General features: G+C 42.7%; 2 protein-coding genes across 7 annotated transcripts in view; one reads left to right on the top strand and one right to left on the bottom strand.

Annotated features, from left to right (window-relative positions):
- Window positions 1-830: 830 nt before the first annotated feature.
- MBD4 (methyl-CpG binding domain 4, DNA glycosylase) lies at window positions 831-11,719 on the bottom strand. 3 transcript variants are annotated; one of them, XM_072598418.1, is made up of 8 exons: window positions 11,447-11,719; window positions 9,369-9,601; window positions 7,861-8,696; window positions 6,050-6,124; window positions 5,844-5,978; window positions 3,794-3,943; window positions 2,875-2,978; window positions 831-1,131 (listed from the first exon to the last, which is right to left on the bottom strand). In XM_072598418.1, the coding sequence occupies exons 2-8, from the start codon at window positions 9,566-9,568 to the stop codon at window positions 1,054-1,056; spliced, it is 1,578 nt and encodes a 525-aa protein (XP_072454519.1). In that variant the 5' UTR covers window positions 9,569-9,601; window positions 11,447-11,719; the 3' UTR covers window positions 831-1,053. The 3 variants fall into 3 exon arrangements, with proteins under 3 accessions (XP_072454519.1, XP_072454518.1, XP_072454517.1); XM_072598417.1 differs by lacking the exon at window positions 11,447-11,719 and adding an exon at window positions 10,643-11,316; XM_072598416.1 differs by lacking the exon at window positions 11,447-11,719 and adding an exon at window positions 10,937-11,306.
- The window catches only part of IFT122 (intraflagellar transport 122), a 78,735-nt gene continuing 65,385 nt past the window's right edge, over window positions 11,674-25,023 (top strand). For all 4 annotated transcript variants that reach the window (XM_072598415.1, XM_072598414.1, XM_072598413.1 and 1 more), the window contains exon 1: window positions 11,674-11,869. In XM_072598415.1, coding sequence (XP_072454516.1) covers window positions 11,829-11,869 — 41 coding nt within the window. In that variant the 5' untranslated portion in view covers window positions 11,674-11,828. The remainder of the gene's footprint in view (window positions 11,870-25,023) is intronic.

Here is a 25,023-nt window from a genome sequence, read left to right as displayed (position 1 = left end):
TTTTGGGGGGGCCAGGGCTGCCCCCCAGTCCATTGTTATTCTCCCTGCCTCAGAACCTACTCCTGGGAGAAGATCTACAAGCTGATTCATATTGGCATCACACACAGTAAGAATTCTCTAGGACAGAGGTGTCAAACATGCATGCTGCCCCTAAAATTTAAGAAAATAGAAATACAATAAAACAGGTAACATTACATTTTGAAACTAAGTTAATATGCAGCCTTAAGATCCTATATATGGATTGATGGCCCCTGTTTCTATTTCTGCTTGGCACCATTGCTGTGGGACCTCTCCATCAGCACTTGGTCACAACCAGTGGAGGGGGAAGGTGTGATCACCTAAGTGTTTTCCCGTATCAGGTCTCTAGGTTCTCACAGGATTGAAGCCCAAGTCCCCATCTCTCCCTGACCTTTACAAATCTGAGAAGGCTCAGGGCTCAATAGAGCATCTTAGTAAGAGACCAGGAAGGGCAAAAAGCTTGTTTTCGACACAATGACTACTGGGGTAATATAATACGAGCATGAGCACATGTAAGACTAAGGACTTTGGGATAGGGCGATCTCCCCAGGAGTGCAGGTATTTTTTTTACCAAGGGCCTTGGCATTTATCTCCCCTATTAGTTCACAATAAACCTAAGCTTACTGGGCTATGTGTAGTACTGCTATACCTTTTAGAATCAAATTCAAAGTAATCTACACTGTGTAGTAATCTAGACTGTGTATGTCTATATGTATGTATGCATATGTATATGTCATATATACACATACATTTATATAAGTAAATCAGTCCTGGCTTTGCATTTTTCAAGGAAAAAACCCTATACAAACAAATAAAATTTGGTGACTATTTATTTAAAACATTATCACAGCATTTTTCAGGAACATTTGGTTACAAATGCAATGGGGAGCACAGCTATCATCTAATAAAATTTGTAGAGCTTGGTCCCATCCATGTTTACTATGATTTCAATTTGTGCAGGCAGAGAGTGTGAAGAGGGGTTGTGATGACTTCACGCTTCTTAGAGCGAGGCCAAATGCAGTCAGAAATGCAGTTTCAACTAAGACTTAGTTTTTCATGATTTTCCCAGAGCCAGTCATGATATTTATTTAACTTATGGTCTTCAGGATGCACCTGGAAGAAAAAAGATGAGAAAAAAAGATAAGCCAAAGCCAAAACAAATCTAAGCTATTAATTTCCATTAAACAAATTCTTAAAGCCATGGTGGGAAGCAGAATCATTCCAGTCGGTCATCAGTGTCACAATCATGGTCCACTTTTACTTTGACATTGGACACTCAACTAATAGGGACATTAACTATAAACATGCAATGCAGGAGAGCACTGGATGGGAGTCTGAGAACCTGGGTTTGAATTCTGCCTCTGCTGCTTACTACCTAGGTGACTGTAAGGATGAACACAAAGCTCCTAATGAGGGAGAGGGGGAAGCAGGAGGGTCCCAGGGTTAAGGAAGGTGCAGAAAGAAGCAATTTATGTAAAGCTCACAATATTCCGTGGGCAAAAAGGAAGGATGTCAGTTGGCTCACAGACCATGTAGGTGGATCCATAGCTGTATGAACAACCAAACTGAAGAAATCCTCTCAAACCAGAGGGAGTCTTCTAGTGTGTCTCACAGGGTTCTTTTGTTCTTTCAACAATGACGGCCAAAGCCAGAATGTGCTAATTAAATTTATGAATAACACCCACCTGGGAAGTAAAACTTAGACACTAGATGACAGAATTGAGATCCAAAAGGGTCCCCAAGGCTAGAGAGAGAAGCCCAAATCTAAGAAATTAAATACTAATCTATTAAAGCTTAAAATGGCACGAAGACTTTGGGGACATCCCAGATAACAGGACTGAAAGGCCAATCTTGCCCTCAGGGACTTCTCCATTTTAGAAAAAGTCAAGTAGAGGATGTTGGGGATAAGGTGGTGGTTTACAAGGCAAAACCTTAGGAAATTCATTGACTGAATTGTCAGTATCAGTGAGTAGCATGAGAAAGGCAGCACTTTAGGTTGCACTCACTGAAGTCTGTGGTGCAGTAGCCCTACTGTGCTCTGTGTTGGCCAGATCTACCATATCTGGAGTGTTGTGCTCTGTTATATATGCAATGTTGACCAATCAGAGCATGTTCTGGGGAGGGTGACCAGGATAGGGAAGGGACTTCAAATCATCTTAGAGGAGGAAGTAGAGGGACCTGGGGAGATTTTACCTGGACACAAAGTCATATAGGTATGGGATAATAATACCCCTTAAATAATCAAAGGGTTATAATGTAGAAGAGGAACTGGATGGATTCTGTTGCTCCGTCTCCTTGAGGGGAGAGTCCCCCTGCCTGCCATGGTTGGGGGTGTCAGAGCAGAGCAGGTTAATCTTGTGAGGGCTGCTATCACCAGGCTGGCTCATGGTTCGTAATGGAACAGCACCAAAGAGCTCACAAAGCACATTACTCAGAATGATCCTTGAGGTGAAGTTAGGAAAGTGACCCGTCCAAGGTCACATAGCTAGAAAGCAGCAGAGCTGGGACAAAAGCCTAGGCCTTCAGATTTTGAGACCTGGGCTCTTCCCACTTCCCTCGTCTGTGGAATAAACAATCCATCAGGTGGATCAGGCTGCTGGGCCTGTGGTGTTTTCTAAGATTGAGTTGTGAAGGGCTGTGACATAGACAGGCCTGGAAACAGCCAGAGAGAGCAGAGGGGGTGTGCGGCTGATCTTGGATGCTACTTGGAGGAGGGAGAGAGAAACCAGCTGAAACCCCAATGCTGCCATCGAGACAGTAGGGGCAGTCACAGCTGTTTGACAGAAGAAAGCAGTGTTTCTTCCTCAGATAAAAAGCTGGTGTTTGTTAGGCTTCCAGGGGTAGGAGGTTCCTCACCTGCTTCCATTCGTTGACACAAAAAATTCTGTACGAGTCATTGCCGTATTTTCCAATCCCATGCAGTTCGATTGGGTACCTCCACTGTTTGGTCAGATATTCATCTAGAGAAAAAAACTCATGAAAAAAGGAGGTTTAACAAGCCCCAATAAAAAGGGAGACATCTTCCCTACCAACCTCAGCAGCTAGCACATGATCTGACACCCATTCATTTATTCACTCACCACACACTAAGTCACCTCCTGTTAAGGCAGTGAAACTTTTAGTGAGAAGAGACCACTGCTCTTTCCCTTCTCCTAATGACTGATGTTTATTTCTAGGGCACCCATTTATTACTTTTTGTAGTGTTTTTGTGTATCTACACTTTTGATGGGCAGCTGGGCGGTGCACTAGATAGAATACTAGGTCTGGAGTCAGGAAGACCTGAGTTCAAATCCAGCCTCAGACACTTAGTAGCTGGGTAACCTTGAGCCAAGTCACTTAACTCTGTTTGCCTCAGTTTCCTCATCTGTAAAATGAGCCGGAGGAGGAAATGGCAAACCACTTTAGGATCCTTGCCTAAGAAAACCCCCAATGAAGTTATTAAATGTTGAATTTGGACATGAGTGATCAACAATACTGATTCTGATCTTCAATTGGAGGGCAGGAACTTGCCTCTGACTGCTCTGCATTCTTCCTAACAGCCTGTCAAAGTGATGGACCCTTATGAAGTACTATTTGTTGTCTGATCTAGTGGGAAAATGAGGCTCAGGAGAGGTGAAAGGATTTTAAAATCTTGTGTCCATGCCTGGGCCTTGAAAGCATTCCAGTATAACAGGGTACAGGGATAAGCTATCTAAGCATAACAGGACACTAACATTTTAGTTGTCCTTGTCTTTGAAGGTTTGGTATTTTCAAGTTTACCTGTAAATGAAAGTACCTGAGAATTTGATAATTGTTTTGGCTCTAAGATCGTAGAGGCCGAGAGGCTTGAGGAGCTCTGACACGTCCCTCCAGTCTGCAGTCCTTGCCACCTCAGCAGAAGGGTACCGCTCCAGAAACTCCCAGAGCACAGGTATCGCCATCTTGCCTAGACAAAGACAGCAGCAGGTGAACACAGTCACTCAAGGTGGGCTCACCTGACTTTTCTATTTGTTTATTTCTCATTCAGAGATTGTGAAGCTCAAAGCAGATCTACTTTTGGTTGGAAAAAAAGATTTTCTGGGGTTGAACCTTTATGTTCCTGGACAGGTTTTTAGTGATGCTACCCAGAGAAAGAGGGTGATTTAGCCAAAATCAGCCCTCTCTGCTAGGGCAGGATAGGTGGGACTCCCTCTACCAGTCACTCCTGAAACCAGAAGTTATCTGCACTGGAAAACCGATACTTGTTGGCTAATAGCCTGAAACAGATAGAATTGATTAGTCAGGAGCTCTGTGTGATATTAGTTGTTGAAGGATATGTATTAATTATACTTTCCCCATCCAAGTAACAAAATGATAAAATCATAGCTAACACCCCTCCCCACCCAAACAAAACAAAACGAAGTAGAATTGCCAGATGATATTAAGGAATTTTTGGAAAAAAATATGCACAATTGAGATGTGGGACTTTTGGCAGGTATATCAGAATGAGTGACTACAACTAAGACCAGTTCCCTTGATCACAAACGCAGCAAATACAATTGAAAATAAAAACAAAAAAAGAGGAAAACGGACAGAAATCTTGAAATAAAAGAAAATAAGAAATCTGTAGAAGACCAGAAGAAGAGTGACATCACCACACCTCTAGCTAACAGACACACTGTAAGGAGCTTCAGAGTGGTTACACTGGGGGCCATTTACCCCAAGGAAGCCAATGATAAAAAGAAAGACCTCAGAGACACTAAGATATTCATATCAATACTTCTTGTAGTACCAAAGAACTGAAAATAAAGGAAATGCCCATTGCCTGGGGAATGGCTCCACAAGTTATGATACCTGGATGGAGTGGAATATTACTGACCTGTAAAAAACAACAAATCTGATGACTGTCGAGAAGCATGGGAAGAAACATCAACTGATATAAAGTGGGCAGAACCAGGAAAACCATAGATACAAGACGTACAACCATGGACATGGAATGAATGAAGAGCAAAATAAACAATCAAAACTGATTACAGTGAAACTGAAATGACTAAGCTTGTTCCCAAAGGAGAAAGCACATCTCCTGCTTCTTTGCAGAGATGGGGAGTGATGGATGCTGTATCTGATGTCAGGCTCTCTACAAATTGTGAGTCTTACTAACCTTTTCTCTTTTTATCACCAAGCACTGTAGACACAAAGAGAAAAAAAAATGAGATAGTCCCTGCTCTTTCAGAGACTTGGATTCTAACTGGGGAGATAACACATGTAGGGCACATGGACAAACCCAGGGTCTTCAGGGTGCAGTGGCAGGTCAGATGACTGGAAATAAGACTGTCCATGGAATTCAAGATGAAGAACATAAGAAGTGACTATATAGCAAGGATCACAGAAAGTCTCACTGAAGCCGTTTTAAGTAGAATGTCTCTGAGAGAAATAAAAAATGAAAGATGGAGAACTAACATGAGAAAAATGTTTTAGAAATGGTGAAACTTGAAGAGCCTAAGCTCTTTTACAAAGCAAAGTAACAGACAACCGAACTTGGGGACACAAGTTGAGAATTACTGGTGTCCAAGAAAAATATGAAGAAACAGTTTGAATAATGATGTTAGACAGTTACAGCTCCATTAAGATATCTTGGTGAGAAAGGAAGAAGGCATTTTCAATCACAGTCAGAAAGACGGAGAGAGAAATCTCGGATACCATCTGGTTCAAACCCTCCTTTAAAGAATCAGGAAGCTGAGGCCCAGAAAGACAATTTGCTTGCCCAAAGTGACATACATCTGGTTCGTGGCTGAGCTAAGCCTAGAAACCAAATCTTTGCGCTACACTTCTACTAATACTGAGCCACCAAATACAGTCTCACTCACCCTTAGTCCTATTGAGAAATATGGTAGCGATGAGGAGCTTCCATGGGTCATGAAACAGTGTTTCTTGGACAAGATTAAAAGGGGATCGAGGTGGAGTCCACTTTTTAAACAGCTTCCGTCGTGGTGGACTAAAGGCTAAACAGATACATCATGTCAATGTTAGATACTCAAAATGGCTTTAGAATCCAACTGTTATATTCCCATACCTTCTTTGCTGTATTCGCTGGAGAAATACTGGCTGGTTTTCCTTTTTTCCACTTGTGTCCGTTGGATGGTATTTTCTGGAAAAGAGAATCAGCACTGGATGGAGTGGGGGAGCTGCAATCAGGAAGACCTGAGTTCCAATCTCACTTGAGACCCTTATTAGCTATGTGATCTGGGGCAAGTCATTTCACTTCTATCTGCAGCAGCTTCCTCAACTATTAAATGGAGACAATAATAATAGCACCTGCCACTAAGATTGTCATAAGGATTAAATGAAATAAGATTTATAAATTATAAAATGCCATATAAATGCCAGCTTTTAGTGTTATTATTTAGAATATTCATAACTAATTATTATAAGAGCAGAAACAATAACAAGGTGAGGCCAACTGCCCAAAGCTTTATTACATAGGGGCTATAAGCACTAGTGATAACTTACATACCATACAGGCATAGAAGCCTGCATAGTTATGGTGACTGAGCTAGCTTTGTCTCCCTGAAAGATTTCAGTGCTGAGGAGATTGACCCCAAGGGAGCGATTCAGCAGTTGAGAGTACCTGGGCAGGCCTCTTTGTTCCTGGAAGGTAACTGGTAACTTCTACAATGTTACATTTACCTAAATCTCTACTTTATATGAGTAAGACCTGACAGTCAAGTCCTCTCATTTGAAGCTGAGCTCTTAATGGTAACCTCCCCCCATTTGCAGAGCACAGATAATGTGTTGTAGTTCTAGTCTCAGAATCTCAGAGCTGGAGAAGGCCACTGAATCCATCCTGGATCTGAACAAGGATCTGCTCCACAAAATTTGTGCCACGTGATTCAGCTTGGTGAGGCCTGCCAGGGCTTCTGTTTGACCCACTGGCATAGCTATGGAGAACCTGGATCACCTCCACACATCACAATGGGAGAAGGCACAGAGTGGGCTAAGAGGTATTATGCACTGATTGTCCTAATGAATAAATGAACTACTACAAAGCTGCTTAAAAGGAGTCACTTTTAAGGAATGATATGTGGAATCTCTTCTCCACTGAGGCATCATAACAGTAAAACCACTGAGATGCTCTGATCTCCATATTAAAACGACTGCAAATTAGAGGTGACCTACATGAAGTCATGAATTTTTTTAAAGGAACATTTCAGGACGGTTATATTAGAAGACTAAAGAAAAAAAATTTTGCATGATCTATAATATAAAAACAATCTGCAGATACAACACAATGTACATTGAGTTATGAAGAATGCAAAGAAACTGCTTACTACTACTTAGTGGTTCATACAGAACAAAATGAGGCACCATACCCCAAAGCCTAGTCCAGGGGGTTTGCTAATAGTATGGAAAATAGAGAGCAGGGAGAGTTGGCAGTCATGTTCCACTCCCTGTTGGTACTTGTAACCCTCAGAGAATGAAGCACAGTCCTCCTGGGAATCCCTAGGAGCCATTGGGGTGAGGGAGGTGGCAGGGGTTACCTGCTTAGAGACCCTCCAGGAAAAAGATTAAAAATGGTAACTTATCTTAATATGAATCTATTGGGCAACATTTGTCTAAGAGAGTGCTTTTTTCCAGATTGTCAAAATAAAAATCCTATCACAGTTATAATGTGTAAATATTTTAAGTTATATTTAGAAAAAGTAAGACAAAATCCATAAAGCAGTGACCTACTCGTTGGGGACCTATGGTACAGAATGTTTTTGAGTTTTCTCTAGATTCTCAAGTTCCAATCAATGTCCAGGCACAGCGCACACAACTCTGTAATGGTAAACCTTAACAGCTCCCCCAAGGAAACTTCAGCAGCTCTTGAAAACACAAGTATACCTTGAGATGTTGTCACAAAAGTCAAATCTTTTTCATCCTGGGAGCTACTACTGCCTATTTCAGAATTACATTTTAAAATGTCAGCTTGTGAATGCTCCTTCTCTTCCCCACTTTCTATAAAGGTCCTTTCAGATCCTCCAGAAGTACACCCACTCTTTTCTTTATATTCTGAAACTTCACTGGCACACAGTGTATTTTCTGTACAAGAAGCATCTTGTGCAGTACTTGAATGTGAGGCTGAAGTAAATACTTTATTTATCCGTTCCCTTTCTTCATCTGTCACCTTTATGTGCTTGTCACTCTTTCCGTCAGCAGAACTGCACAGGGGCCTTTCAAGGTGCTCCTTGTGTGCACTGGAGATAGCTTCTTCACCAAATGCTGCCCTTTTTCGTCTTTCAATGCAGCCAGAAGGACCTTTCCTAGACCGTTTCTTCACTTCCTTAATGTGACTCCTGTTTATAGCTGCTGTTTTTCCTGTGGGTTTTTTCAGATTTTGAGAATCAATGACATCAGTATCGTTCTGGAGCCTCTGGGGGAAGGTGAAGCAAGACAGCTCACTATTCTGGTCCTGCACCTGTGAAACCCTAAATGGGGAAGGAAGCGCATCTTTCTCTTTCCTGTGATGCGTCCTCAGCTTCTGCTTTGGGCACTGGCAGTTTGGCTCTGCCTGGAACTGTCCTCCCAGAGCTTTCTCGCTGTGACATGGGGGTCCTGATGGAGGGTGACTCTTGCGAGGGGCCCGGAAGTCAAAATCTTCTGGCTTAAGAGAAGTCTCTCCACTTTTGTGAAGATACCATGCAAGTAAACTTTTGGATCTGAGCTTCACTCCTTCAGGGCTAGAAAAGCAAATAAAGAGAACTGATTCACTGATGATTATGAACAATTGAAAAAGAGAAATGAATCGAATTTGAGTTAGCTAAGCAGGAATTTCCATTCCAAGACCTGTAAAAGGCATTTAACTTTTACTGTTGAAAATGATGGAACTTTGATTTTTGAGTATTTCCAGTCAAGATGGGTGGGGAAAAGGGAGTAAGATACAGCATCTAATATGTGCCAGGCACTGTGCACTAAGCACTTTATAAATACCTTCTCATTTGATCCTCACAACAACCCTGGGAGGTAGGTGTTATTATCACCCCCATTTTACAGTTGAAGAAACTGAAGCAGACAGAGGTTAAGTGACTTGCCCAGGGTTACACAGCTGGTAAGTATGTAAGTGTTTGAGGTAGGATTTGAACTCAGGTCTTCCAGATTCCAAATACTCTATCCCACTGTGCCACTGATTGCCCTAGGTGACTTCAAAAATCTCAAAGTATGTCATAACACAATAATGTAGGTCTAACCTTTGCCTTAGGCAAAAAAAAAAAAAAAAAGGAAAAAAGGCATATCATTAGACCACAGCATTCCTGTTTTTGTATTTATCACCTTCCTGGGCATATCACATACCTGGTTCTAAATAAATGTTTGCTGAATGAATGATGTATGAGAAACTTAACTACTTTATTTACCTGATAAAATACACATCATATTTTCCAGCCGTTTTCCCAGACAATCTTTGCTTCACAATCCTTTCCCATCCACAAGGACTAGACTTAGAGTGCTCCATGACAGTGCCACTGTTGTGCTGAGTGCTGGCATTAGGTTCCTCTAATTGGAGAGTCATTTCTTCTCTTCTTTCTGTCACTAACTGTTTCTCACCATCCTCCATTTTTTTTCAACTCCTGGGATTTCAATTTCCTCACTGAAAGAGAAATGATAAATTATTGGACTTTGCAACTGGAAATATGGAATCAGTGGTTATTTGAAGAAAAGCAAGAACCAATGATTATTTGGATAAAATGAAAGACTCAAACTAAGGACTTATCTATGTTGGAAGACTCATCTTTCAAATCTGGCATCAGACACTTACTGTGCAAGTCACACAATCCAGTTTGCCTCAGTTTTCTCAACTGTAAAATGAGCTGGAGAAGGAAAGGCAAACCACTCTAGCATCTCTGCCAAGAAAACCCCAAAAAGCATCATGAAGAGTTGGACATGACCGAAAACGATGTTGTATGGAGAAGTCTGGGCTTCAGGTCTCCAATCTAAATACTCAAAATTATGACCTCTCAAACTATTTGTCTGGATCTTTTGTCTTGCTTTGCTAATTAAAGGATACTGTAAAAATGTAATTAAATTTTATACAAGTTTAAGAATTCTTTATAGGTAACCACTTGACAGTGACTAAATGAGAAAATCATAAAATACTGGAGATGGAAGGTAGCTTTGGGATGCCTGTTTTTCTCGCTGTACAGGGAATGGACTCTGAAGTAAAATGACTTGCATAAAGGTGCACGGCTAGTGACTGGCAGAGTCAAGCCTGAACAGTTCTTCAGTGCCCTTCCCACAAAGCCAAGTTTGGGTTTAAGAAATGTCAAGGCTTTACAGTTGCTCTTTAAGCCAACTTCATTAGAAATCTTTTCAGCTAAGCATGGAAGCTGGACAGTTCATGTGCAAATTAATAAGCAAGACCTCTTATACAGTGATGCTTCCCCCCTTACTTGTCTACCTCTAGTAGGATTACTTCACTTAGCCAGTCGTGGATGCTGCAATGTTATGCTGAGCATGACAAAAAATTGAAAATGAAACGGGTTCAGGTCGTTCCAGACTGGATTAGATCAGGAGACCTAGAATGAATAACGTCCTAGCTATGTGCCCTTAGATAAGTCTCGCTTCTCTCCACTATTCCATCTGAAAAAGTGGGATAAATTCCAACGCACCTCATTAGATGAATTAAACGTACCTAACAATCTATGCACCTAAGACAAGGCTGGCCCCAGCGCCAAGCACCCGTGACACGATACCCTCCGCTCTTTCTCCAGCTCCGGTAGCACAATTCGGCTCGTAACTCTAGGACGATGCTACATAGTTACAAACAGCGTTGCTACAGTTTCATAGCCGTACACACAGAGATCACATTCTCCTGCAACTGTAACCACAGATCTAGGAAGCCGCCCCCAGCCCAAGGCGCAGGACTCTCCTCCACACCAGGCTCATCTCCCAAGTCCCCAATGATTCCTCTCCCAGGAGAGCCCACCTCCTGTCCGGGTTCAGACTCGAACGCCTCGTCCCGCGCAGGGGACGCTGGCGAAGGGGCGGGGACCGTGCCGGCTCCTCCTTTCTCCAGCCCCCGAGGACTGAACACGTGGCCAAGCAGCGAGGCGGCCGGACTCCACGGCAGGGGCGGCGAGCCCGGAGGAGGCCTCCGTCTCCCAGGCTGGGCCGCGAGGCAGAGAAGGGAGGAGGCGGGGAAGAAAGGGGGCAAAAAGAGGAAGCTCTAAGCGAGGTCAAGCGAAGAGCAGCAAGCGGAAACCCGGGCCGGGCCGCTGGGCGGAGGGGGCGGGACGGAGAGCTAGGAGAGCGCCTGTTAGCTCACGGTCACTCGCTCCCGGGGCTCTGGGGCAGCCATCTTAAGCCGCCTTGCCGGTCACATGATTCGTGGGACACCGCCCCTCCCCATTTCCCGCCAATTACTCGTCGGCGCCTGCCGTCCCGAAGCCGCACATGCGCAATTGCAGCTCGACGGTCCCGACTCCGTTATACGCACCGCGAGTTCATTACGTAGGGAACGTTTCCCACGTGTGTATTAGTACGGAAGGATGGGCGTATTTCAGAAGGGGCTTCTTTGTAGGCCATCTTCGCCCGAGGGCTCTGTGATCTTTCTCATTTTCTCTACTCTTCCTCAGGTCGTTCCGTACACGCATGCGTAGTTTGGCGATTATTACTGCCCCGCAGGCGCACTCGGAACCTCGGTGTAGTCCTGGGGAGCCTGCGGGACACACGGCGCATGTGCGTTGCCCGGGGCTAGCCCGTGGAACTCAAGGCGCATGTGCGTTGCCCGGGGTAGCCCAGGTAGCCAAAGTAGCTTCCCGACGGGGCGTTTGCAGTTTGGGAGGGGCTGAGAGACCCGGGGTCCGAGGGGAGCGGCCATGAGGGCCGTCCTGACCTGGAGAGATAAAGCGGAGCAGTGGTGAGCCGAGGGGAGGCCCGGAGGGAGGGCGGGAGCCGGAGACGGTTGCCAAGGACTCCAGGTCCGAGGATGCTGGGGGGGAGGGGGAGGGAAAGGGATGAGGGGGAGGGGCAGAGCCGAGGGCTCCCCAGCTCCACCCTCCTTTCGTCCCGGACTGGTGCTCCCTCCCCTCCTTGGGCCTCAGTCTCCCCATCTGTAAAATGAGGGGGGTAGATCAGGCAGCCTCCTCCCCTGCCCTCCTGGGCACCCCTCCCCCCTTGTATTACACTCTCTCTTACCCCAGTATTTGGAAGGCCGGGGGGTGAAGGGCTGTGTCCATCAGGATGGGTCAGTTCTTATTCGTTTGGTGACCACGGGAGAGTCACTTAACCTCCGCTTCCTCGCCTGTAAAACGGGGCGGATGAAATAATGCACATAAAGTGCTTTGTGTCTTCCCTGGGACGATGGTGCTGAAGGAGTACTTCCTCTCAGTCTGTATTCCAGCCCAATTCATTACTCCCAGTACAGGACACTGCACGTCCCACCCGTGGCTCTTTGCAGGGACTTTCCCCCTTGCCTGGAGCGTTCCTTCTTCTCTCGTTCCCCTTTGGAGCTCCTGGGTTCCTTCAAGGCTCTGCTCAGCCATCACATCCCTCCTACTCTCCTTCCCCCATTGCTTTGTATTTATTTTGTCTTTTGTATTTATTCTTTTTGCCTGTTATTTCCCCCAGTAGAGTGTAAGTTACTTGAGGACAGGAACGGTTTCAGTTTTTTGGTTGTTGTATCCCAAATGCCTAGCACAATGCCCCTGGTGCATAGTAGGTGCTTCCTAACAGTTAATTGTTGAATTGAATTTTAAGGTTTTATATAAATGTTACTGTCGTTTGTAAAATACCTCTCGTCAAGAATAATACTTTACAGTCTCTCATTCATAGTAAACCTATAATAAAAGTAAAGTAGAATGGAATTCTTTTCCCCTGACATCCCTCTTTAATCACACTCAATGTAGAGCTGGAAGAAGGCGTTTATGTACCCACTGCAAGGTTTGGAAGGCAAAGTTTTCACAGTTATCAGATGAACCTTGACCTAATCACAAAAATAAATACCTAAATGATATGAATAGTAGAATTTTCTGGCAGTAAAAATATTAATAAAGAGTTATTAAAAAGTGCCCCGCGTGTGGTCCCATGAGCGGAGGTTGTAGATCTTCTCTCACATTACATTGTAACAAAGCACAATTGTGTCTGTTATCTTATTTGATTCTCATAGTAAGCAGCCTTCGTAGCATGTTGGATATAGTACAAGACTTGACTTAACTGACTGAGAGACTCTGAGCATGTTTCTTCACCTTTCTGACCTTTAGGCATTTCAAGTCTTATTTAATGTTATTGAAAGTCAGGATTTACCCTAGTTGATTCTTTGATCAAAACAAGTATTATCTCCATGTTACAGCAGAAGCAATAGAGCCACAGATGTAAAGTAGCTTCTTTGTTCTTTTAACAGGGAGTAACAACCAAGCCATAGAATCATAGGATTAGAGCCATAGGGGACCTTAGAGGTCATCGCTTTTAGCTCTCATTTTACAGATGGGGAAGCAGGCTCTGAGAGGTTAAATGACTTCTCTGTGATCATACAAGGAATAAATAGTAGTTGTAATTCAAACTCAGGTTTTTCGGTTCCAAGTATTGTATTCTTTCCCCTATAACAGACTAGTTTCCCTTTAGATGTTGCTTTGATTCAAGTCTATTCAGTGCAATAAGCATTTATTAAGGCTCCTAATTTGTACAAGGAGCTGAGGATACAAAGATAACAGAAATTTTTTCATCTGCCGTCAAAGATTTAACTTTCTCCTGCTGGTACAGTTTGTATACAGATGAGTGAATATAAAATATGTACTAAATATATCCAAATATATCCAAAGTGAGCACAAAGTGATTCTGGAGTTGAGATGTGCTCTGATGCATATTGATCATCTCTGGAACAGCAGGATCTCCCACTTGCTTCTCAGACCTACGTCACTGGGACCTTTGAATTCTTCACACACACCCCACCCCAGCCCCCACCCCCTGGCTTGCCCTTCAGTTTAGCTAAAAAGTCTGCTTCCTAACGATTCCTTTAATATGTGCCATTTCTTTTATCTAAAATAGACTTACATTTTCTCTCTAAATGATATTTTTTCTTCCTTGAAAACACTGCTGAAATTCCTACCTAATTCCAGTTGCCCTTGCAACTGCCAGAATTTATGTGTAGCTGTGATTTTTTTTTTAAGGATATCTTTTGTATTTGGAATCATGTGTGTGCAATCTTGCCTTCTCAATTAAGTTCTAAAAGCCTCAAAGAGAAGCTCTCCTTTCATTGAAGGAAGCTCTATCACACCTATTTCTGTCCAATTCCAGACAAATATAGTTGTTTTTTTTAAAATTTAAAAACCAAGAACTTACTCTCTGACCCTAAGCAAATCATCTCCTCACTCTGGGCCTCAGTTCACCCCTTCAGAATGAAGGAGTTGGACTAGATGATTTCTAGGCCTTTTCCATCCCTAACATTGTGTGATGTACACATGCTGGATGCAGCTTGGCCAGGCTATGTCAAGTTGACAGGGGGTGTTGAATAAACTTACTAGTGGCTGTATTTGACATTAGTATTTGTGAATGTAACATTGGAAGAGGGTCTGTTTCCCTCTAAGAGAGTTGGATGGAAAAATGCATTAATTTGAAACGGAGATGGATTCAACTGAAACAATGTGCTTTTAGACATATGAAGACTGTTTAACTATAAAATAAATGGCTTTGTAAAATACCAGAGCTCCCTGTAATGTACAGTATTCTAGCAGAGTCTGGGTGACTGTCTCTCAGGCGTGATATGAGATAGGCCTGACTCAGGCCTGTCTAGAGTTCCTGACTGGAAGTGAATGAGACTCATAGACCTTCTAGCTGTTAACAGAAGAAGATTTACTTACTCATAGCATGGAAAGGATACTCAGCAAAGATATAGCACTTGATTCAGGTGAGTTCAGTCCCTGCAGTCTCCAGATGGAACTACTTCTGGACAATAAGTTGTATTGGGTTAGTCACTTAGTAAACATTAAGTACCTACTATATTCTAGGCAAGACACTAAGCATTGGGGATACAAAGAAAGGCAGTCTCTGCTATCAAGAAGCTCCCAGTCTAATGGGAGAGACAGCATGCAAACAACTATATACAAACAAGCTGTTAGGCAAGATAAATTGGAGGTGACCAATAGGTGGAGGTTCTGGGATTCAGGGGGATCTCAAAAGGCTTTCTGTAGAAGGTGGGATTTTAGCTTAGACCTGAAGGAAGCCAGGAGGCAGAGATGAGGAGGGAGAGCATTCCAGGCACAGGTGACAGCCAGTCATTTCTTGGGGACAACATTTCTGACTTAGGGAAAAACGAACAGCCTGCGGTTGTGGCAACAGGTCCTCAAGCATCAGGAATGCCATCGACGGTTCGATCCCTTATCCCTCAGACCAGTCCACTCCAGTCTCAGGGAAAGCTTCCCTTCTTGTTTGGGATAGGAACTGGGGATGGGAAATTAGCCTAGCCCACATGGCAGAGGCCCTGGTAGGTGCTGCTCCTCTTCCCAGAGCTGGGCTATTTCAGGTCGAAGGAACAGGTTGAGTGAAGGCACAAAGTCATGTAAACAACAATTGGTGTCATATGAGCTCAGGTAAAAGTGGATTGTTGGGGTTAAATCCCCTGTAGGGCTTTTATTAGGGAATCATGGAAAATATAACTCCATAGGTCAGGTTCAACAGAGCCAATTTATGGTAGGATTTAAAAACCAGGTGGAAGATCTGAGAGTTGAGAACACTTCCTAATGTGTACATAGCAACACTTGACTGGTTGTGTTTGTCCACAACAACTTCATAAAGTATACTGTGCAAGACTCTATTATCTTGTTACAGATAAGGAAACTGAGGTTCATAACTTGCTCTGGTCCCATAATTATTAAGTAGCAGAGCCTGAACTTGAACCCACATCTCCTGACTCCAAATGCAGCCCTCTTTCCACAAGATTAACTAGACTAATACTCACTTAAATAGCAAATGCCTTTGCGCAAAAAATACTGAACTATTTTTAAGGACGACTTCTCTTCATTTTCTCAGGGGACCCCTGTTAAACCTATATCCTAGTGGGTGATTGTGCAACAGGATTTACTGGCTTTTCAGACAGAAGAGAACAGTTCTAAGACCATATCCTGACCACAAAAGGAATAATGACTAAGGAAGGTTTTCTTACTAGTGGTAACAGGAAATTCACCATGAAGTTCCTTGCTGAGGAGAGTTAATATGTTGGTCTTACTCTTGAGGATCCTTGGATTTGAAACCTCTGGCTCATTTTTGTTTCTTTCTTCTCTGAGTTCCCACATCTCTCAGTTTCCAAGTCCACTTGATTCCAGTTCCATGTTTCTGGTGTTTCCTTTGTCTTCCTCTATTTGTGTTGACTTCATCCTTATCCAGGCCTTCATCACCTCCTCTACTAGCATCACCTTCATCACCACGTCTATTATAAGAACCTCCTCCGTGGCTCCAGGCTCTTCTCTCTCTCATCCTTCCTTTACCCAGCTGCCAAAATTATGTTAGTTTCTTTCTTGATCTCTATTCAAGCCAAACTGGATGACTCAGGGGCTCCTCAGCTCTTGTGTTTTGTCTGTTTTTTTCACGTGAATGTACTTCTTCATTTCCATCTACTAAAATCCTTAAGTCTTAGCTCAGGAGCTATTTCCTCCCTGAGGTTTACCCTGATTCTCACAGATGAAAGTGCTTTATCCCATCTTACATTTTCCCCATCATTTTCTCTGGATTCTTATTTTGCCCCATCACCCTCTCCCTTGTGTTAAGTGTGTGTACATGCAATTTCCCTGCAAGTAGATCACAAGCAGAGTCTTCTTTATTTATTATCTTTGCACTCCCAGCAGCTAGCATAGTGTTGCACATAGTAAGTGCTTAGTAAATATTTTATGAGTTGAGAATTAGGGTTCAGCATATGTTCTTAAATAGCAGAGGCTAAAAACTGGTGTAAGAGGTTTTCTTTTGTCATTTGAGCATTTAATTTTTTTTCATATAAATTTATTTCTTTTCAGTTTTCAACATTTGCTTCCACAAAATTTTAGATTTCAAATTTTCTCCCCATCCTCCCCTACCCTCACTCTAGGACAGCATGTATTCTGATTGCCTTTTCCTCCACTCTTCCCTCCCTTCTATCACCCACACCCATCTGCTTCCCTTCCATTTTCCTGTAGGGTAAGATAGATTTCTGTATCCCATTGCTTATATATCTTATTTCCTAGTTGCATGGTGTAAGAGTTTTAAATTGTTTTTCTGCTCTGGCATCACAAGCTGCTCCTGATTTTTTGGGAGAAAAAGTGTCAGTTACTAGCCATTACTAGTAATTACTAGCTACAGGAGTCTAAATCAAGAAGCTGTCATTTCTTCTTGATGCTACAGCAATTCAGAATATCTTTTAGTTATTCCACAGATTTTGACAAAGTAAGCCAGGTATTGTGGTGTGCTCCAGGAGTCTCTGCTACTGATGAGGCTGAGGCAGGTATATTTCTTGAGTTCAGGAATTCTGAGTTGCAGTAGGGCTGAAACCAACTGAGTATTTTTACCAAGGCCCACACCAATATGGTGACCCTCTGTGGGCAGCGGTGGGGGTGGGGGGCAGACTCCACAGCTGCCTAAGGAAGGGAGAAGCAGCCTAGTTTAGAATGGAACAAGTGATCAAGCCCAGGAGTGGCAGCTTCAGCCCTTCCAGCCTGGATGGGATAGATAGAACCAGTCCCAGGCTGCCTTCCCAACCCCATAAAAAGAAATTACAAAGAAAAAATTCATGTGACAGTTATTTCTTAATGAAAACAAAATATATACCACTTTTAGAAAAAAGGAGAGGAAGGGAGCAAATTCAAGCCCTTCAAATGATAGGATAGTGTAGTCTCAAAAGTAGGAAAATTGAGGGGTGGAGCCGATGATGGAGTAGAAGGATGGATCTGCTCTAGCTCTACCCCCATAACCCATAAAATACCTGTAAAATGAGTCTAAACAAATTCTAGAGCAACAGAAGATACAAAACGACAGAGTGAAAGAGATTTCCAGCCAAAGACAGCCAACAGGAAAGGTCTATCGCACCAGGCTCAGAGCAGAGTGCAGCCCAGCCTTGGCTGTGCAGCACTGCATGGACAGGGCTGGAGCAGGCTTCAGGGCATAGAATCATGGGTAGCAGCTGCAGTTCCTAGATTTCTCAACCCACAAATGCCAAAGACAGCTTCAAAGGTCAGTGAGAAAGCTCTTTCACCTGGGTGAGAAGGGAGCCTAACTGGGCCCTAGCCCTGTCCCAGGGTGGCAGCAGCCACTGTGGTGTTGATTTTTGGAGCCCTCTGCCTAAACACCCTGGGCGAATTGAGAGCCAATCTGGGTCTCAGTTCTGAGTGGCGGTTCTGGGGTGAGGAAGAGCACTGACATGGTGGAGCTGGTGGAGGCTCTGGAGAGGGAATCCTACTCGCAGATCCTGGGCAAAAAGGCTTGTGGTTGTTTCCAGACTAGAGTGCAGGCCAGGAGAGGAGTAAATTCCTCTCCCTTGATTGTGCCAACTTGGAGGAACTGAGAACTTACAGGTCCCTCCTCTTGACAAAGGACTCAGAAGTCAAGTAACTGGCTGGGAAAATGCCCAAAAAAGGGAAAAAAAATAAGACTATAGAAGGTTACTTTCTTGGCAAAAAGGTATTTTCTTCCATCCTTTTGGATGAGGAAGAACAAAGCATAACATTAGAGAAAGACCTAAAAGTCAAGAATTCTACATCCAAAACCTCCAAAATAAATATGCAATGGTCTCAGGCTATAGAAGAGCTCAAAAATGATTTTGAAAATCAACTGAGAGAGGTGAAGGAAAAATTGGGAAGAAAAATCAGAGTGATGCAAGAAAATCATGAAGAGGGAGTCAACAGCTTGCTTAAAGGAGACCCAAAAAGATGCTGAAGAAAATAACATTGTAAAAAATAGACTAACCCAAATGGCAAAAGAGATCCAAAAAGCCAATGAGAAGAATGCCCTGAAAAGCAGAATTGGCCAGATGGGAAAGGAGATCCAAAAGCTCACTGAAGAAAATAATTCCTTAAAGATTAGAATGGAGCAGATGGAAGCTAATGACTTCATGAAAAAATCAAGAAATTACAAAACAAAACAAAAGAATGAAAAAATGGAAGATAAAATGGAATATCTCATTGGAAAAACAATTGACCTGGAAAATAGGTCCAGGAGAGACAATTTGAAAATGATGGGAAAGCCATGATCAAAAAAGAGCCTAGACGTTATCTTCCATGAAATTATCAAGGAAAACTGCCCTGATATTCTAGAACCAGAAGGTAAAATAAATATTGAGAGAATTCACCGATCACCTTCTGAAAGAGACCTGTAAAGAAAAACTCCTAGGAATATTGTAGCCAAATTGCAGAGTTCCCAGGTCAAGGAGAAAAATATTGCAAGCAGCCAGAAAGAAACAATTTGAGTGTTGGGGAAATACAGTCAGGATAACATAAGATCTAGCAGCTTGTACATTAAGGAACTGAAGGGCTTGGAGTATGATAGAAGCCTTGGAAGTCTTTTCCATAACTGTACATGTATACCTATATTGAATTGCTTGCCTTCTCCATGGGGATGGGTGGGGAGGGAGGAAGGGAGAGAAGTTGGAACTCAAAAGTTTTAGGAACGAATGTTGAGAATTGTTTTTGCATGCAACTGGGAAATAAGAAATACAGGTAATGGGGTATAGAAATCTATCTTGCTCTATAAGAAAAGAAAGAAGATGGGGATGAGGGAAGGGAGGGGTGTGATAGAAGGGAGGGCAGATTGGGGGAAGGAGTAATCAGAATGCACAGTCTCTTGGAGTGGAGGGAGGGGAGAGATGGGGTGAAAATTTTAACTCAAAATCTTGTGGAAATCAGTGTTGAAAACTTAAAATAAATAAATAAAAATTGGAAAATTGCTGTGGTAACACTGAGTATATCAACTGATGTTTGCAGGGTTAGTGGAAGGAATGTTGATTTTTCCTGGTGTGGTGATATATGACTGTCATCCCAGCTACTGGGGAGGCCAGGACTAGTAGATCTCTTGAGTTCAGGAGTTCCAAGTGGCTACATCAAACAGGTGTCAGCACTAAGTCAGCATCACAACAGTGAGCTTTTAGGTCACAGGGGTGTGGAACCTGTGGCTATGTTTGGCTTTAAGCTGAAGATTCCCCATCTCTCCTAGGAGCTGTGATCTGATCCAGGTTAGAAACCATAGCTCAAAGCTCTGCAACCAATGAGTAGTGGGACTGGGTCCTGTGACTAGCCTCTGAGCTTCCACCTGGGGCAAGACAGAACCAGATATTTAAAAATATATTGATTTCATTTATGACTATTTCCTCATCTATACAAATAGAGGCTAACATTGCCGTAGAAGGAGATGATTCTTCCAGAGACTGAACATATCTATGTGTGGGTATGTTGATATAATAATAGCAAGAGTTTAGCATGCTATGGTTGCAATTATTTTTAAAATTCCACATGACATTCTCATTTCCTCTTGAACTTCTAATTGGTTCAGTTGGGAATGTAATTGTTGTCATCCACATTTTATCTATCAGAAAACTCAAATTCCAAGGTGAGTTAAGGTAGTCAGAGAGTTGTGATTCAAAGACTGACTGATCCTCCACCTTACGGCTGTGGGTCATTGTAATGCGACATCATTGGGGCTGCAGTGGATCTACTGAAGGATTGTGGGGGATTCTCAGAAGAAGAATTGCTTCCCCAATCCCTATCCTAGCACAGAACAGGAGAGAACAACCTCTTTGGTAAGGTGGAGATGTCAGGGACAAAAGAGGCTAGCTCTAGGACAAGCTCCAGTAACCAGGATTCAACAACCACCAAATTCAGCAAATATCTATTAAGCAAAATGTCTTTTCTCTGTAAGGTACTGTGCTAAGTGCTGGGGAGAGAGAGACAAAAACAAATAGAAAATATTCCCAGCCTTTAAGAACTGTACATTCTCTGTGTTAGGATTTGCTAACTGGCACAGGTAGACATTACTGTTATCTTCATTAATGGCCTGACCTCCTGGGGAATGAAAGAGGGAGCAGCGAGCTTGCACAGACTGTGTTAAAGGAAATTTCTTGTATTAATCATGATATAACAAGTCTATCAATTTAAAAAAATAGGTAATGCTTGTTTTCATTCCCTGTTAGGCCTTACGGTTGATCATCAAGCTTCAGTGGTGTCTCTTACATTCTATAAGAAAAGGTTGTTAGATCAGTAAGAACCAGGTTTTCATTGTTAATAGTATCTAACTCCCATACTGTTTTTTATTCTACTAACCCAAATGCCCTTTGCATCAAGTATAAGCATCAAGTAAGTATAAGCATTATACTTACATGTTCCATATGCATCTCAGTTCCCAGCATGTCCAAAATGGAACCCGTATATCCGTATTTCTTTCAAACTCCAGTAGGGATTGTTTAACTTACTGCATTTTATCCTTAGTGTTTATTAATACAATGTCTGACATACAGTAGGCACTTAATAAATGCTTATTGATTGGTTTCTGTTAAGGGTACCATCATCCTTCTAGTCATTTTTGACTCTTTCCTCTTTCTCACCTCTCATATCTAATCAGAAGACATGTCTTGGTGATTCTTCCTCTGTCTCACATCTGTCCTGTCCCTTATCCACTTTTCACCTAGCTAGCAATCTGATGTTCCTGAAACAGAACTGCCCATGTAACTGCCTTACTTTAAGATCTTCAGTAGGTCTCGCCTGCTTCTAGTAGGTGATACAAATAGTTCCTCACCTACCTTTCTAGTCCTACTTCATGCTATTGCCCTTCAGCTACCCCTCTTTCCAAGTCAACTGGTCTAAGCTGTTCAGTGGATGTGCCATCACATTTCTGCCTCTCCTTTTATTAATGCTGTGGCTCTGGCCCTCTACTATTCGCAAATAGAAACTTTCCTTGCAAAATATCAGGGTCATCAAGCAGAACAAATCAACATAATATTGGCCCTGTTTGAAAATGTAAGCCTCATTCAACATCTACAGTATGCCTGCCGTCAGTCTGCAGGAGGTGGGGGGCACGCTTCATTTAGTCCTCAGAAGTCGTTGTGGGTCACCCCATTGAGAAGGTTCTGAAGTCTCTCAGTGTTGTTTTCCTTTACATTATTGTGTTGTTGTGTAAGTGATTCTCTTGGTTCTCTTTACTTTGTTCTTTTATTAGTTCCTTCCAGGCTTCCCAAGTTTCTCTACATTTTTCATATTTAGCATTTCTTATGGTGCATTAATATTCCATTATATTCATACTCCAGTTTGGCCATTTTCTAGCTGATGAGTACCTGTCTTCTCTGTGGTTCTTTGTTACGATAAAAAGTGCTACTATATGTATTTTTGTATGTGTAAAATCTTTCCTTATTTGTCCTCCTTAAGGATACAGTGTATGCCTAAATGTTATGTTGCTTGGCAGGGTCAGAGGGAATGTAGTTTAGTGACTTTTTAAAGTATAATTTCAAATTGTTTTCCCAAGTCGATTGGAACAATTTACAACTCCAACAGTGAATTGATGTGCCTATCTTCATAGTCTCTCAATCATCTATTTATCATCCATGTATCTACCTTTATCTTCTGTGTATCTCTAGCTATGAACTATATATCTATACCTCTCTCTGTCTCTGTCTCTCTCTGTCTCTGTCTCTCTCTGTCTCTCTCTCTCCCTCTCTCTCTTCCTCCCTCTCTCCTCTCTTCCTTTCCTCCTTCCCTTCCTCTTTCTCTCTTTTCACTCCTTCTCTGTCTCTGTCTCTCTCTCTCTCACATATCCATTATTCCTTGAAATTATCTGTGACCCTGAGATTGTGTGCTGTGCCCATGTGAGTCCCTTCAGCACTAGGAAGTTCCCTGAAGGCAGGAGATCTGGGCTTGCTCCCTAGGTGTACTTCTTCACACTTGAACAACCTTGAGAAAGCAGTTTCACCTCCATGGACATTGCCTACCATGAGGGGTTGAACTAGGTCCCTTCCAATTTTAAATCCTATATATGTATTCTTATCTGTATAGATTCTGTCCACTTGGCTCAGGGTTTTAGAGAGGGCTCTTTTTAATCTGATGAATCCAGCAGAGTGTCATAGACTCCTTGGGCAGGCTGGAGAAACCTGCAGACCCCTTCTCAGAATCATGTTTTTAGTGCATAAAGTATCAATTACATGGAATTATAGTTATCAAAATATTTTTTAAAAGTTCACTGATCCTAGGTTAAGAACTCTTGTTTTAGATGATGGGAAATTGGTAATATTTAAGTGTAGGTACCCAGTACTTTGTGTTCCTAGAAGAAGACATTATATCATATAATATATTGGATTTCCATAAAATTCTGTGTAACTGATCCTTCATAGTCTTCCTTTGCAGTATCATCACCTATGTGTGAAGGTTCTCTACGACTCTGTCTGGAGCTCTCTCGTCTTTCTGTGCTCACTTCTGGTGAGCATTTCAGTGCTTATTGGTTCATTTGTCTCCTTTATGCAGATGACTCTCAGGTCTATATCTTCTTCCCCGTGCACGTCCACAGGGGAGGGGGAGGGAGAATAAGGGTAGTGTGATGAGTAGCAATGACATATTTAGGTGACAGAACCCATCAGATCCCTGCCCTCCAGAAAGGGGTGAAATTATTGTTGGCACAGAGGAGGTGAGGTGAGCACTGACTGTTAGACTCTCTCTTCAGGGATCTCGCTGCTTACACCTTTGCCCACCACCACTCATGGTAACCTCACCTGGAAAGATGCTAACCTGGCTTTTTGCTAGTGCATACTGGTCTCTCCCCTTTCTACCTAAATGTGTATCACAGAATTAGGGACAGCTAGGTGGTGCAGTGGATAGAGAGCACCAGTGCAGGAGTCAGGAGTACCTGAGTTCAAATCTCACCCCAGACACTTGTCACTCACTAGCTGTGTGACCTTGGGCAAGACACTTAACCCCAATTGCCTCATCCTGGGTCATGACTGGAGATGACTGGATGATGAGTATCTGGTCATTGGATTCAGATGGCTCTGGAGGAGAAGTGAGACTGGTGACCTGCACAGCCCTCCCTCACCCAAAACAAAGTCAAGTGCAAGTCATGTCATCATTTCTCTGATGGCATGGTCTTCTTTGGCTATGAAGGATGAACACACACATCTGAATGCCTGTTGGACATCATCTGCCCAATAAGCATCTCTAATTCACCATTTCTAAACCAGCATTCATTATCTTTTCCCACTACTCCTATTCCTCATCCTTATTTCTGTTTTTCAGTTCAGGGTACCATCATTCTTCTAATCACAAAAGTTTGCCCCTGTAGGAGATATCCTTGATAGGAGATATCCTTGATAGGAGATGTCCTTGACTTTTCACTCTCATTTTCCCCTCCATAGCCAGTCAGCTGCTAAATCTTGTTGGTTCCACATCCTCAATGTCTCTCCTATCTGTCTTCTTCTCTCTGTTCACACCATAACCATCCTCATCCAGACCCTTTTCACCTCTGGACTGTATGATGGCAGTAGCCTCTAAATGTTCTCCCTGCATTCAGTTTCTCGCTTTCTCAGCCCGTCCTCTAGATATCTGCTAAGCTGACATTCTTAAAGCTCAGGTTTGACTATATAATCCTTCGGAGTAAAGAAGCTTAGCTGTTCCCCATTCCCCAGAGGATGAAATGCAAACTTTTCTTATTGGCATTAAGTCCGTCACAGTGTGGCTCCCACTAATCTTTCCAGACTGATTATAGGTTATTTCCCCCTTACTTGTCCTCCATTCCAGCCAAACGGGTCCACAGCTCTCTTCATTGTTTCCCATATTCTCTCTCCCAACTCTGTGCCTTTACATAGGCTATGTTGTCTATCTCGTTCACTCTTCTCACTTCCATCTTTTGAAATTCCTATGTAGGACAAGTGTCTCTTCTTGCAAGGTGCCTTTTTCCAGTTGTTATTGCTTTTCCCTTGTATTTATTTGATATATTTCCTGCATTTGTTGTTGTGTTTGTCCTTCATTCTCGAAGAGGACCATGACATCTGTGAACGTGTGCATAGAGGGCAATTTCCTTAGATGCAAGCAATGTCTCATTTTATATTGGTACATAGTAGGTACTTAATATCAGTGCTTGTTTATTGAT

The sequence above is a fragment of the Notamacropus eugenii genome, chromosome 3, assembly GCF_028372415.1.
Source record: "Notamacropus eugenii isolate mMacEug1 chromosome 3, mMacEug1.pri_v2, whole genome shotgun sequence".
NCBI lineage: Eukaryota > Metazoa > Chordata > Mammalia > Diprotodontia > Macropodidae > Notamacropus > Notamacropus eugenii.
The sequence above is the reverse complement of the archived record's forward strand: the minus strand, read 5'-3'. Positions and strand labels throughout refer to the sequence as shown.

What these genes read in the sequence shown, in the direction of transcription:
- MBD4 (XM_072598418.1), bottom strand. Translation starts at nt 9,568, where the DNA reads ATGGAGGATGGTGAGAAACAGTTAGTGACAGAAAGAAGAGAAGAAATG. An exon ending in TTTTGTGACAACATCTCAAG is followed by an intron (nt 6,125 to 7,860) that starts GTATACTTGTGT and finishes TCTCTTTTCCAG; the next exon opens with AAAATACCATCCAACGGACA. An exon ending in GTGTCAACGAATGGAAGCAG is followed by an intron (nt 1,132 to 2,874) that starts GTGAGGAACCTC and finishes TTTTTCTTCCAG; the next exon opens with GTGCATCCTGAAGACCATAA.